General features: G+C 38.6%; 1 protein-coding gene across 1 annotated transcript in view; it reads right to left on the bottom strand.

Annotated features, from left to right (window-relative positions):
• Window positions 1-10841, bottom strand: part of LOC124159038 (T-box transcription factor TBX20-like) — a 123245-nt gene extending 112404 nt beyond the window's left edge. The window contains exon 1 of the mRNA XM_046534528.1: window positions 10024-10841. Within this exon, the coding sequence (XP_046390484.1) occupies window positions 10024-10213 (190 nt within the window). The 5' untranslated portion in view covers window positions 10214-10841. The remainder of the gene's footprint in view (window positions 1-10023) is intronic.
• Between the last annotated feature and the right edge of the window lie 2850 nt (window positions 10842-13691).

Genomic DNA, 13691 nt, shown 5'->3' with positions numbered 1-13691 from the left:
TGATTGATTCGTTTATTGATGGTTAAAAGGTTAGTGATTCATTACTTGTTTTCAAGTAAGATTAATATATACGCTACACGATTAAAGGATCGGAAGTTTTTGATCGCTTATGTTTAGTCTTTCATAATTTTTATGGCACTGCTTATTGCGTGTGTATTAATTCGGATCGAGGTTTTTTTTGCTTCGGCAGTGATTATGGTTCGTCCATTTTCTAAAATAAGCCACGGCAAATTTGAAAAAGTGCTAAGAAAAACATTTCTAGCATGTAGTGATATTTTAATCGACCATTTTTCGCTTATCACTTACAAATAAAACATTTATCTAACTTTCGCGAATGTCAAGTAAATCAAAAACCTAATTTAAAAAGTCAAAATCAGAATTTATGTTTAACCTCAATGAAATTAAAATGATAGTTACCGTGAAATCACTTTAACCTTGTCCACAATAGCTCAGCGTGACTTAACATGGCGTAATTATGAAGTTGAAAATTAAAAAGTGTTTCTTGGTTCGTAACATTTGCGTAACTCGACCATAGATGCTTCGTTAAATTGAATTTGATAGGAGTTTATATCAGTTATTTGGCTCATGATAAGTGTAATTAATTCAAGTTTATACGATGTGAACGGGGGATTTTAGGACTTTCCATTTTGTTTTCAATCGCAATCGTGCCCACCAATCAAAATACTCGTTTCTTAGGACTCATCGTGACAAAAAGTGCGTTGCATGGAAGATTCAAACTGAAGAGTGAAGAATGAAAAATTCATGAAGACAGTAACAAAAGTTAAACGAAAAAGTCGTGGCAGTGGAGTAAACAATGATACGATATGAATAAGTGTCTATCCGTAATGGTAATTTTTTACCATTGAGTCGCCTCAAGCTTCCGTTTCACTCGAATTTCTGAGTGAGTCATCCTCAGTGGGTCGCTCCGTATCTTTCTCCCACCCTGTATTTTTCCCTCTTAAGTTTAGAGCCAGAGAAATTAGGTTTAGTGCTTTTAACGCAAATTCTCTATTTTAATGATTTGGTTTCGCCTTAGGAATTTAGGCAGTTGATGGCGCAGAGCAAAAGGAAAAAAATAGTATTGAAAAACAGTGAATTTTTCATGTTTATTTGGCTGGAGCATTTCTTTACTTGTTTAGTTAAGAATACGTGACTTTAATTTATGCTTGTATCAAGTCAGGCTTGGCGCATACTTCCATTTGCCGGTTTTTACTTGGATATTATGCATTTGCTATGCTTGGTTATGTCATGAAATGGAATAACATTATGCAGAGAAATTTCAGTTTATTATCATTATAATCATTTATCTTGTATTTAATGCGCAATAAAACTGTCATTTATTAATGAAATATAATTTTATTTTTGTTCTTTTGGAATTTTTTCTGAACAATAAATCTTTTTCCAACTACCTAAAGAGAAATCAGAATTTTATGTCTTCACAAGGGAATTTTGTTTTAAATAAAATTGCTCTTCGTGTATTCATGTAGATTTTAAACCGTCTTTATTTGTCTATAAGATACTTCACAATTATTTATCAGTCGCGTCCACCGCATTCGAAAGGGAGACTTCGAAGATTTCTCGCAACTCTTTCCTTGGCTAAGCATCCTGCCACGCGTGGCTGTTTGAAAAAAGTTGGCAATCTCAGTTGCCCTTGTACAACAGCCTTCTTTACGTCTGCTAACTTGCTATCTTGTGTTGTCATATCTCTAACTTTTTCGTTTACTCTTCTCTTACTCTTTGCTTACTTTTCGTCACTTCGACATGGATCTTATCTTCATATTTCGTGAGAAATGGTGGTGAGACCTCCGAAAATGTTAGCTTCAGTTAAATATATATCGTGTGGGTGCTAAGCCTTAAGTCAACACAATGCTTAAATTCGTAAAAAATGGGTGAGCTCCTTAGTTAGCTTTGGAAGGGTAGAGAAGATTTTCCTCTAAAACTAGTTTAACTCCAGGATAGCACTGTATTTTTTATGGTCGCAAGCGCATTCACAATTTTTTGACTTCACAGGATAAACGTTTAAATCTAAAATTCGGAAAAAAATACTTTTAAAATGCCCTATTAAGTCATCGCAACAAAGATCATTTGAAATTCTGGCTAACTTTACAACTATTTTCAGAATGATATGCTAGTGCACAAATTTTATTTCTAATTAATTTCAATGGTGATTGGGGTGAACGTTGCATTTCCGATTGCTCAACTTATGCATTCAGCGCATAAATTTTCATGCAATGTTTACAAAAGGCCACAACTCTCATGATTTCGTGACATTTTCAAAGTTCTCATCTCAAGTGCCTTGTTTTTGCTTTGATGATGAATTAATTGTGCACATAACCTTTTCATTTATCATTTTCGATTTCTGAGCCAACGTTACAAAAATATATATTAACACCTAACCCAAATGGAGATGTCTCAGGTAAATTTTCTCAACGCTTACATTGTTGTCAAAACAACTGTTTCCTTTAGGCTTTCTAATTTTCCACCTTTTTCTTTCGATATACTTTGTAAGAATCGGCATTTGATAACTGAGCATACGCCAGGGAAAATTCTTTGACCATTAACACCAGGCCGCCTCCTTTCTGGAGTGTTGGTAAGGTATAGATCATTTCACTTCAGGATAATTCCAACGTTTCGGTTAACTTATTCACCTTCATCATCCTAACAAGGATAATTGGGGAAGCTGCCGCTGAGTAACTTTACACTTATTTTCACCACGTTAAGTAAGAGCACAAATTTTATTTCTCATTGATTTAAATGGTTATTGATGTGAACGTATCATATCCTATCACTCAACTTATACATTTGATTCGTAAATGCTCATGAAATTTCCGCAATAGCCCATTGAATCTCAGTTTCCTATGACAGCGTAACATATTTCGACATTTTTACATTCATCAGGACTCATTCAGGTGTTTTACGATGAATGCATTGAATAACTGTGAGCAATATATCTGTCGTTTGAAATGAAAAATAACGAAAAAGTGAAAATAATAATAAATAAGAGTATTTTTCATTTCAAAATTAATTTAGATTTTTTCACAGTAGTTCAATGATTTTATAATAAATATACCTGTATTGTGTGCCTTGATGAAGGTGAAAAGTTACTGAAACGTAGGCATTGTTCTAAAATGATAAAGACAATTTCATGACCAGCTCTGCGTTTCCCGACCGACAGCATTTCGCATTAAAACTCATTATTGATTGTGCACACAGTTTTGTAAGCAATTAAGCGTTGGTTATACTTATGCTTCGGCATACTTATACTTATACTTATGACAGCCGCACTTTTTGCAAAGGAAGCATGAGCGTGACTTATTTCCATGAACTCCAAAATCGAGCTGCCCCTTAGCTTTACTGTGAGGTATGGAGACATGAAAATTGATGGTACTCGGTAATATTTTCTTCTAAGCGTAGATGAAAATGTTTTTTGTTATTATGTAACTGAGAAATTTTTAAACGTTAAGCACAGCTAATTTTTGCCAATCGCTTCGAAATAGAAAAAAAGCTCATAGGACACCTTGGAACACTGACAAAGATCTAATTGCATTAATGCAAAAAGAAACCCAGCCACCTTTTGCTAATTCGAACATAATATCAGTCTTTCCAACACGCGATCGAATCTATCTTCACTGTGTAGGTGACATATTCTTGAAAATATCTTTTAATGACCCGGAAATATATTCTGTCGTTTTATAATACGACAGTTTTCGCCACGCGGCTGTGTTGAGGCAGAAAGTGTATGCGCGGCGGTATAAGTTGTAAGCTGGTAACCTCAAAACAGTGGCGGATACATATGGGAGGCGCGGGGGGGCGCGCCCCTCCCTTGCGGGTCCGCCCGTAATGCCAAGATTGCAGAACCACAATTGTGACCTTTTCTAATAATGAGATGGCATTGTCTTTCATATATGTATAATCACTTTAGTTAAAATTTTCTTTCACTCTACCTGTGACTTGATTATTTTTTATTGCGATAAAAGTAAAAGCAAACTCTAGATATCTTTTGCGCCCCCCCTTTGAGTGTTTTCTGTATCCGCTACTGCCTCAAAATGCATTTATCCCGTAGAAAAATTGGTAATCGTTTTCCCTTATGCTGCACTTATCATTAAAACGGAAAATTAAAGTACTGGATGTGGTCATTCTGTTTCTTAAGGCCTGTTTACAAGATAAATTAACCCGTACAATTTAATGCCTAAATGTATGGACGCGAGAATGAACGCCAAAATGCACCGTGTAACCAGCGATCTTGTGCGAATGCATGAAAATAAAATAGAACCTCTTCTTATTTGATTGATGCATTTGTACATGATCCGTTCCGGTCCACAAAAACCGTTCACGCAATCATTAATTAACTCGTACGTGTTAATTTATCGTATAAAGAGGACTTTACTCTTAGTCGCACGGTCATGGTATCAGTATAATAATGGCGGCCTTCAATGCCTTGACGAACCAATTCATGGAAGAGGGCGAGGGATTGATCACGGTCTGGGTAGCACATCTCACCGAGCATGAGAGAGAAAAAGGCGTGTCTTTGGTTTACGGCTGCGAGAGGAAGAAGACGGCTATGATATCGCCTTTTAAGGTGAAAAAACTGCATTTTACGTGTACGTAAATTTAAGGCTTACTTGAGTTAATGTAATAAAAACTTTCACCCAGAGTCATTGTTCAAATCAGATTGTTTTGGAAGTATTTCCTATTTCTCTTTGCTTTTTTCTTTTTATTGCGGAAGAGAAATTCATTTCCACTGAACGGCTCTCCATGATTACCCTGCTGTTAATATTCACTTGTGACTGCGAATCTGGCCGCTCTCTAGGCAGCATAGTGCATTTTATTTTTCAAAAATTAGTAAAGTTTCATTACTCAAAATATTCATTTTGATATGAAAATAGGTCAACTGTGATTGAAACATTTTGTTTTTCAGATAATTTCCCTGCCTAGTTGACATGTTCTTGAAAATATCTTTTAATGACCAGGAAATATATTCTGTGGTAGGTATTATAAAACGACAATTTTCGCCGCGCGGCTGTGTTGAGGCAGAAAGTGTAGGCGCGGCGGTATAAGCTGTAACGTACTCGGTCCAGGACCCTTCCAGAGAAACCACTTAATCTGCCATTTACAATAATTCTTATTGTAAACTCTTATTGTATTGCCTCAAAGCAAAATTTGCTGTATATATACAAAAATTGATTTGTAAAATGCATTGGAAAAGGTTTTGAGTGGAAATTCCGAAGAAAATCAAAGCCCAATGTGTATAAATCCTGAGTGCATAGGCAAAATATCCTCGGCGATGCCTGTAAGACCTATGAGAAAGTCAATAATGGGAGGACCTCCTCGGACACTACCCTGTATGATTTAAAAGAAGTAAATTTTACCAAAAAATCATACTTTCATTCATATTCCTTCCGTCTATATTCCAATTTTACATGGAAGATTCGGGTTACATAATTTCTCCCCGAGAAATATTGTGATTTCATGAAGTCTATTTCCACGCATATCGTCGAATTTTACTTATTTAGGATCAATTACTCTGTTCAGATATTACTTGAATAAATTGAGTGTGGACCTATTTTGAGGACTCTATTGTTACGATGGCTGTTTTTCATGCATAGATGAATTAAAAATACAGGGTATTTGAGGAGGAATCCGCAATAGTTCAGGAGTGGTGGGGGAAACAATTTCAAGCTTATTGTTAAAATAAGACATTGCAATATTTCAATTGAGTTTTATTAATACACAACGCGTTTCGTCGTTACGAACAACATTATCAAGTGTGACGTTGTTGTAATGTTGTTTGTAGCGACGAAACGCGTTGTGTAATAATAAAACTCAGTGGAAATACTGCAATTTCTTATTTTAACAATAATAAGAACTTCCACCATATCTTTCCCAACATCATACAAAACAATTAAAATCATTTTTTATCCATGAACAAGGGGTCGTAATTCCGTAGTTACTGAGCTATGGAAACGCAAACATGTTTTTGGATGTCCGTTGCAGTTAGATTGAACACGGTTTTTTTGAGTATCCAGCCTTTTCGACACTTTATTTAATACTACGGATTACTAAGGACAATTAATAATTTAGTTCAGACAAAATTTTGCTATTATAATTGTCTTAACCTTTGAGCTAAATTGAACGAGAGCTTCGAGCGAGTATCAATAATCCATTGCGTAATCCCACCAATTTTGAGATTGCATTCCGAGTACATAAATCTCGGGTATCCGTTATACTTATTGAAGAAATAATAAAGAAATAGGCGGAATGAAGGCATTCCATGTGAAAATAAGGTCCTGTTATCAAAAACTTTTAGTTGCTACTAGTAGAATTTATTCGGCACTTTTAGAGCAGAGCATGCATCTGGATATAAATACAAATATTTTTATCGACGAACAGTACGGAATCCTCAAGATTTTACATCGTCATGACGATGCGATTTTAATATAAATACGTTTTCTATTAGAGAATTTATTTAATCTTAAAACCATCAAATTATTATTAACTTGATTAGCATATTCAATGTAACGGTGCTGCTCCTTCCATGCTATTGGACTCCCCAACAATAAAATTATTTCATGTTGAAAGTATTGTAAAAACTCACAAAGTATTGATTTAAATCGTTTTAATATCCTTTATATTCCCATTCCCTCATATTTTACCGCTCAATCAATGATTGATGCAAAAGATGAGGAAGTTTTTTTAGGTTTTTCCATTAAGAAGAATTTGAATCACATAATTTTTCATCATGAATTACATAAATTTTTAAATCAGAAATCATATCTCTATATCATCATTTATGGTGACCCAGCCTGCTTTTAAAGCTTATCGTGAGGAATTTTGGCTAATAGTTGGCGCGCACCTTAAAAATATTCATATACAATTCTTAAAAATGCCAACTTTTTTGTTGTGCCTCCAAGGCTTTCGTACGGAATTGGTTTGAGTCCGCGTCTTCAAATTCCTGTGGGTCTACGTCATTTTCATTACTTCACATCTCCAAGCCTATCAATAAAGCCTAAGTAAAAACCGTCGCTTCGACTTTTCCCCATGAATTCATAATTATATATTTAAATGATTCTTTAAAGTCAAAGCAACATCTAAAAAGCCTTAAAAAGAAACACAAAAACTATTCATTCCAAAATCCCGCCAGGTTGAATTAGTTCCTAGTTGAATACTTACGGCCGTTATGTAGTTCATCCTTCAATTGGAGAATACATTTTTTCAGGGATGGATACTGCGCATTTGTTTATCTTACTAATTTCAGTCATGTAGTAGCCATTCATTAATGTATTTTGGTTATATTTTCTTCGCTTTAGGTTTGGTCAGATTTGGCAAGAACAAAAACTAGGGTGGATCGACGAACGTATTGACCAATATTTATATCGCTGTATACCACTTTACCATTATATTGTAAATCACTATATGTATTGCATTTTACTAAGACCCTTTTTACAGTTGACCGGTACTACATATCCCTACCCAAAACACCAGAAATTTTTGATGGCTCCCAACGCAATAAGTGGGGGGAAAACAGCCTTTCTTTTTCATTCTTAAGTTGTAATTTGGGAAAATGCCGTATACTCTTCGTAGGCATGGCCGATTTTTTTAATGATCGATAACTTAAGTTTTTTGGTTTCAGAAAAATTTGTAAATTATTTAATTTTGTATCCAAATTCCGTCAGGTTTGCATTTGTTGTTACCTTGGTCGATGGCCGCTGAGGAGCCCATCAAACTGACTTGAAGCCGAGCACCGAATTTGGTGGGAGCAGTGCATGACTACGACGCGTCAAGAAAGAACTACGTGCGTTGTTTTATATCCAGCTGTAGGAAACTGAGCAGTTACAGTGAACTGCATAATGCCAATTTTTGAAATTAAGGTGTCCCTCTGGTAAAAACAGTTAATGCACAGCGTTATGACAATAAAGTAATGTAACTCTCCTCATGAAATTTAGCGTCCTAAGTACTCGACCATTATTCTCTCAATAGACAACGCCGAGCACATATTATTACACAAATTAGATATTTCATATGAAATAACAGTGCTGTATACTATCAGTAAGAGTTTATTGGCTTCCTCTGCTGATTTCTCGGTAAGAAACGCCATAAGCAAAAACGTATGAATGGGCTCATTTATTGCGAGCTTCAATCAAGGAAAGAAACTACATGATTGTGATGACTGAATTTGGTTTCTCACTTAAACCAACCTTGGCAGAAAGTCATCCTTCAGCGTGCGTTTCCGAAGCAGGTAAAAACCCTGTTTTTTCCTCTTTTTAATAATTGTCAAAAAATTTTCAGCTCCTTAGGATTACAAATGTACATAGATTAACGTATAGAATATGAGAATTCTGGGCTGCCACTCCCCTAGAAAACCTTGAAATCCAAGGAATTTCATGGAAAATGAAGAAAAAGTTTAGAAAAATCATGTAAGTCTAGCTCTTAAACCAGTTATTCCCCAATGGGATGTAGCACCATTGGTTGCCTAGAGAAATAATAAAGCTAGTTAAATGAACAGATCTTATAAGCTATTATTGAAGTCACAAGTGTGGGCAGTGTTAAAATAAAAAAGGTGCCGATATACAGTTCCGCTGTTCTTCACGGAAAGTAAAATGATCGAAGTCAATAGGGAGCATTGATGCATATTGGAAAGTGTTTGATTACTGGGTGACGGTGTTTCCAGGGGGTCAAGTCAGGGTGAATCCTGTGAATTACATAAAATTCCTTTCTGTTCCTTGTTGCCCAAATATAGTCACTTGCCACCATATTCTGCGTATATATGTCACTACTTACTATATCTTAGGTTGAGTACCACCCTCAACTATCATAGCAACTTTTAACTTAAAGCACTGTATTATTGTAATAAATATCAGCTATAGAGTCTGTCTCAATGCAATAGGTGAGGCACTATATACGGAAAACATTCCACGCCTGTTTCACATTAAGAGAGCATTTTGGGACAGAGGCTAGAGCGTTAGGCTTGTGATCGTAGTGTCCCGGTTCCAAATCCGGGGTGCAGCCCTCAGGGACACCCTTACCAGAAATCCCATTAGAGCGGTGTAGCCCAGGGAAATGTCTCCATATCCTGAATGGGTAAAAATTCAAACGCCAATGAATTAGTCTGAAGTGAGCTATACTTTGAAAACCAACCTCCAGGGGGGATTGTGTGATCACTGTGTGAGTCATGGACAACAAATTGGTTCATTACCCTTTTGGTTTTCCATACTGAAAATGGATATAGTTTCATCAACACACTAACCCGCAAGCCTCCACAATAAGTGTGTGGCGGGGGATATTAAAAACACCAGCTGTTTACACAAAAAAGGAAATGCTCTGAAAGCATTAAGCCTAGCATTTATCAAGTACTTTATCGTGCGGGGAAAAACGAATTCCCATATCTATCCGTTCGGAAAAATATCTCTCTTAATTTATAGTTACTGTCGGACTTGGAAATGTAGTGGGGTTCTAAAATGACGTACTTCGTGCCGCTCTTTAAGATATCCATTCTCAATTGCCCAAGCAATCTAAGCCTAGAGTTTAGGTCGATCCCCTTCTGTATCTATGTTTGTTAATGGCAATGTTAACGCCGGCACCGGTGGTGGCAGGATAAGGTCCTCGCCTGCCAAACCGAAGGTCGCGGGTTCGAGTCCCGCCTGGGTAGGTTGTCCCTATCTAGGGCATGGATATTCGAGTACGTTTAATTATTAAGTGTTATGAATAACCCGATGTGAAAGGCCAAATAGCACTGTTTTCGGTGGTTTGTTATGAAAGGAAATATCGCTTTCATAAAATGTGCATCACCATTTATAACTGCTTTAAGAAATGGTCTGCAGCAAGTTCAGAATTAACTCTCCCCTCTCCTATCCAAACCAATCTTAGAGTTGAATCACTGTATGATTGAGTTTCAAACAAAAGCGTCGTTCGTTTTGGCAATTTAGATGTCCAGCTGATATCGAGAAATCGCTATACCACCGCCAATCTAAATTACCTTCGCGTGGGCTTAGTGAGTGAGTGAATCTATAACAAGCAGGTATTTACCCTTTTGGTCACTTTGCTGAGTAGCTCGTTCCAAGTCCGCCGGTGTGTCATCCACCGTCGTCCGGTGTCTGCCCACTTCCACAGTCTCCTCCTCCTCTTCCCTCCTGCTCTTCTTGCCGATCAAGGCCTCCACGCAGAAGGCCCGGGCGCGGCTGCTCATCGACTCGGGCGCCTCCCTCTTCAGCGTCATCTCGGCTTGACTTGGCCTACGGCAGCGCTCACTTTGCAAGCCCACGAACTGCCGGCGAAACTTGCGCGGATTCAACTTCTTCAAGCGCGCGGACGCATCTTAGTTCACCCCCCACTTTGAAGTGATCTAAAGGGTTTTGTCCAGTCCCAGGCCACTCAGTACTTGTCACAATAAGTCGCAAAGAGATGGCGAACTTTTTCTTAGTGATCGAAATTAGCACGCGGGTGTATTATCATCACTTTGAGAGTTCTCTTGCGGAGGTAACTCGAACTTTTAAACATTTGACAGGTCCTTTGTTGGTGAGAACAGACGGTAAGCTTGGTAGCTTGCACTTCTGGGAACACTTGACGAGTAGTTCGCGGTCGAGAGACGATCCCTAAGTAATGACCGAGTCAATATTATTTGAGATGTGGCTCATTTGAAATTCCGTAAATTGACGTTTGGGATCGGTAGGAATTTTGAGGAACAATAACCAAGTGGCGCCTTTGCTATTTGTGTTTTCATAGCAACTCTCCCTCACAATTCCTCAGCCTGGCGGTGACCGTGACTCTCCTTCCCGTGTTCGTGAGCAGGAACAGTTCGCTCCGCGATCACGTGCGAACGGCGGAAGCGCGGTGCCGACAGTGAAAGGCGGTCTCAACAAGCATTCTACAGCACACCTACCACCCCGGACTCCTCGTGATCCACCTCCACCTCCTCAGCGTCCACATGTCTGGTTCGACCTCCACCTACCCGGAGCGGAAGCTCCGCCCAGTTTTAGGAGGAGGTTATCCTCTCAGAAGTACCCGTCATCACGTCCCGCCAATTAAACTCCTTAAGTAGGTAGGATTGTCGGCGCGGAGTCGGCCTCTCCCGTGCTGCTGCTTCGCGGGATAGGTGAGAAGCGGTGGCGATGTGGAATGTGTAGTGTTGCGTGGGTGGGGGGGTGAAGCTTGGGGGGTCGTTACCTCCTTCCCTCCTCCGCAGCCCACCTTCCGTTTCGATTAATTGAAGAGGTAGAGGGAGGGATTTTCCGCCCCTACTCCCACAAGGAAACTCCCTTCCCAAGAGTGTATTCACTGGGCGAATCGAAAAGCCCGCTTTATATCTCGTTTTCCGCGGAGAGGGGAGTTGTCCAATCGTGGAACGCCGAGGTGGCGCGGGCGACGCCCACTGCCGAGAAAGGGGCGCGGTTCAGGTGAGAGAGATGGCGGCTTTCTCGAAGGGTTATCATACATGCAACAGTGCTGTTGCTTTCACCAAAGGCAGTGACGGATTAAGTGGGGGATTCAGAGGGGAAGAGGGCGGCCGCGACACCGTAATTTCAGGAATAAATGTTAAAACGGCAATACATAAGGTGGCTCTCCAGCGAAAGTTTTTATTTTACCCACTGAACGAACAAAATTTAAAAATTAATTGTAAGTAACTAGAAGCCACCTTTCAACGTACGTCAGAACTCAGCCGCAATATTGGTGTGCTATATTTGAAGTGATTCCGGGAGGTTGGATTTAGACGCAAAGACCGCGGAATAATGATTTAAGGCCGTTTTATATTTACAACTAATTTGTACGACGGTATTAATGAAAGGCAGCATTAATATAAATTTAATAGTTGTATTTGAAAATGAATTGCTTGTTAATAAAAGCATAATGTCACAAAAATGGCTGAAATTACTTACTTGGCGAAAAATTATGCTGCGGTGATGTATCCAACACAATAGGCTGGCCATGTTAGTGCCATGTAGCGAAAACCTTTCATTGTTAGTGGCGGCAAAATTGACGAAAACCTCATTGTTTATTTTTTTATAATAATTTATTAGTATACAAAAGCCACTTTTCAACGCATATCAGACCTCAGACGCATTATTGCTTAGATATGTTGCATATCGTCATGCGCTTTGGAAAGTAATGAGCCGCCCTCCAAAATACAACGACCTTAATTAGCACCAGATCAATGATTTTGAGAAGAGAGTAGTAATAATTGTGCTTATGATTTATTTTGAACATAATGATTAACTTGCTTAATTGAAAATTAATGGAAAATCCTAGCTTCAACTTTTTATTTAAACCAATAAAATGGCGTAAATGTAAAGTAATGGAGATCACGGGCAAAAGCTATGGGAGTGGTTCACGGGGGATCGGGTTGGTATGGTGGCTATGGCTTCCCACTTCATGGGTATTTCATGCGGAACACTCCGTTCGTCGGATGGGAGGTATAGCTTGATGAAGTAAAGCCTGTATCACACGATCATTTATTCCATCCCTTTCGAGGGACAACTCCAGCGATAGCTCCAATGATAGCGAGCGATACCGTTTCTCGCCATCATTTTCCGCGATGGGTCCAGGGATAGAAATCCTATCCCTTTTTCCGTCACTCGGCACGTCCCTTTTTCCGTAGCTGAAACCACAGCTGGCACGCACGGCCGTTAACAGCGTTTATAATGCCACGCTTAGATTTTTATTGAACGGAAATGAAGAAAGCGAAGAAAAAAGGAATGGCTACGACCTTGTCATTTGGAAAAATGGGTCGGGAAATGATGGGTCGAGCGATCACCTCTGTGGTCCCTAAAAAGTTATGGCAGGATTACTCGATAGGGATGGAAAAGAATGAACGCATGATTCAAGCTTAACTTAGTTCACAGGGTACTCTTTGTTCTTTAATAAAATTGATGCTCGAAAATGTTTCTAACTAGAGAAGTCCTTATGTATCCGTGGACGCTTCGTTTATATTATGCATATCGATATAAACCACCCGAAAATCCCCCTAGAGAAAAACATTTCACAATCAGAATTTTCCGCGAGGGTTTGGAAATTTAATAATCCAGAGAAAACTTCAATAGAGACAACGGACAGAAGATAAGCGAAACGTGTCTCTCAGTCATTTTTTTAAAAAGAAAGACGTCTAGTGAATTCTCTGTCAGCACGCACCACCTATAAATTGATGCTCAATAAAGCCAACGCGATCGCTTGCCCTGATGAAGTCTCCAGCATAGGAGAGGAAATGTTGGTTACTCCCAAAACCCATTAATATTGACAATAATGGACCACAAAAGTTATAGTTATCTTGTAGTTTTTCAATTAATCTTATATCGGCGTAATTGAATTTGATAACATTGCACATTTCTCTTTGTAATAGACATTAGCAACGAAGGTGGTGATGACTATGCTGGTGATCGACGGTCATGTGGTCCATCTTAATTCATCTTCGTTAGATTTCAGGTTTGGTACCCGTTTATGGAATGCTATTTTTAGAAAAAAATGTGTATTTATATGATATTAATTTACTTTACTCCGTTTTTGTGAACAGGACATATACCTCCAAACCCTGGCCATCTTCTTTGGTGATTTAGCTCCATGATCTTGTGTCCTAAATCATCTTCTCAAAATGCTTAAGTTCTAGCACGTAGCCTCACAATCAGCTGTTATTATCATCCCAATCCCTATAAAAGTTGTGTAATGCTCTCTGTTCGTTCGTTGTGGTATTTAAACGTATCCCACCG

This window comes from Ischnura elegans, chromosome 5, assembly GCF_921293095.1.
Source record: "Ischnura elegans chromosome 5, ioIscEleg1.1, whole genome shotgun sequence".
In the NCBI taxonomy this organism is placed as follows: domain Eukaryota; kingdom Metazoa; phylum Arthropoda; class Insecta; order Odonata; family Coenagrionidae; genus Ischnura; species Ischnura elegans.
The sequence above is the reverse complement of the archived record's forward strand: the minus strand, read 5'-3'. Positions and strand labels throughout refer to the sequence as shown.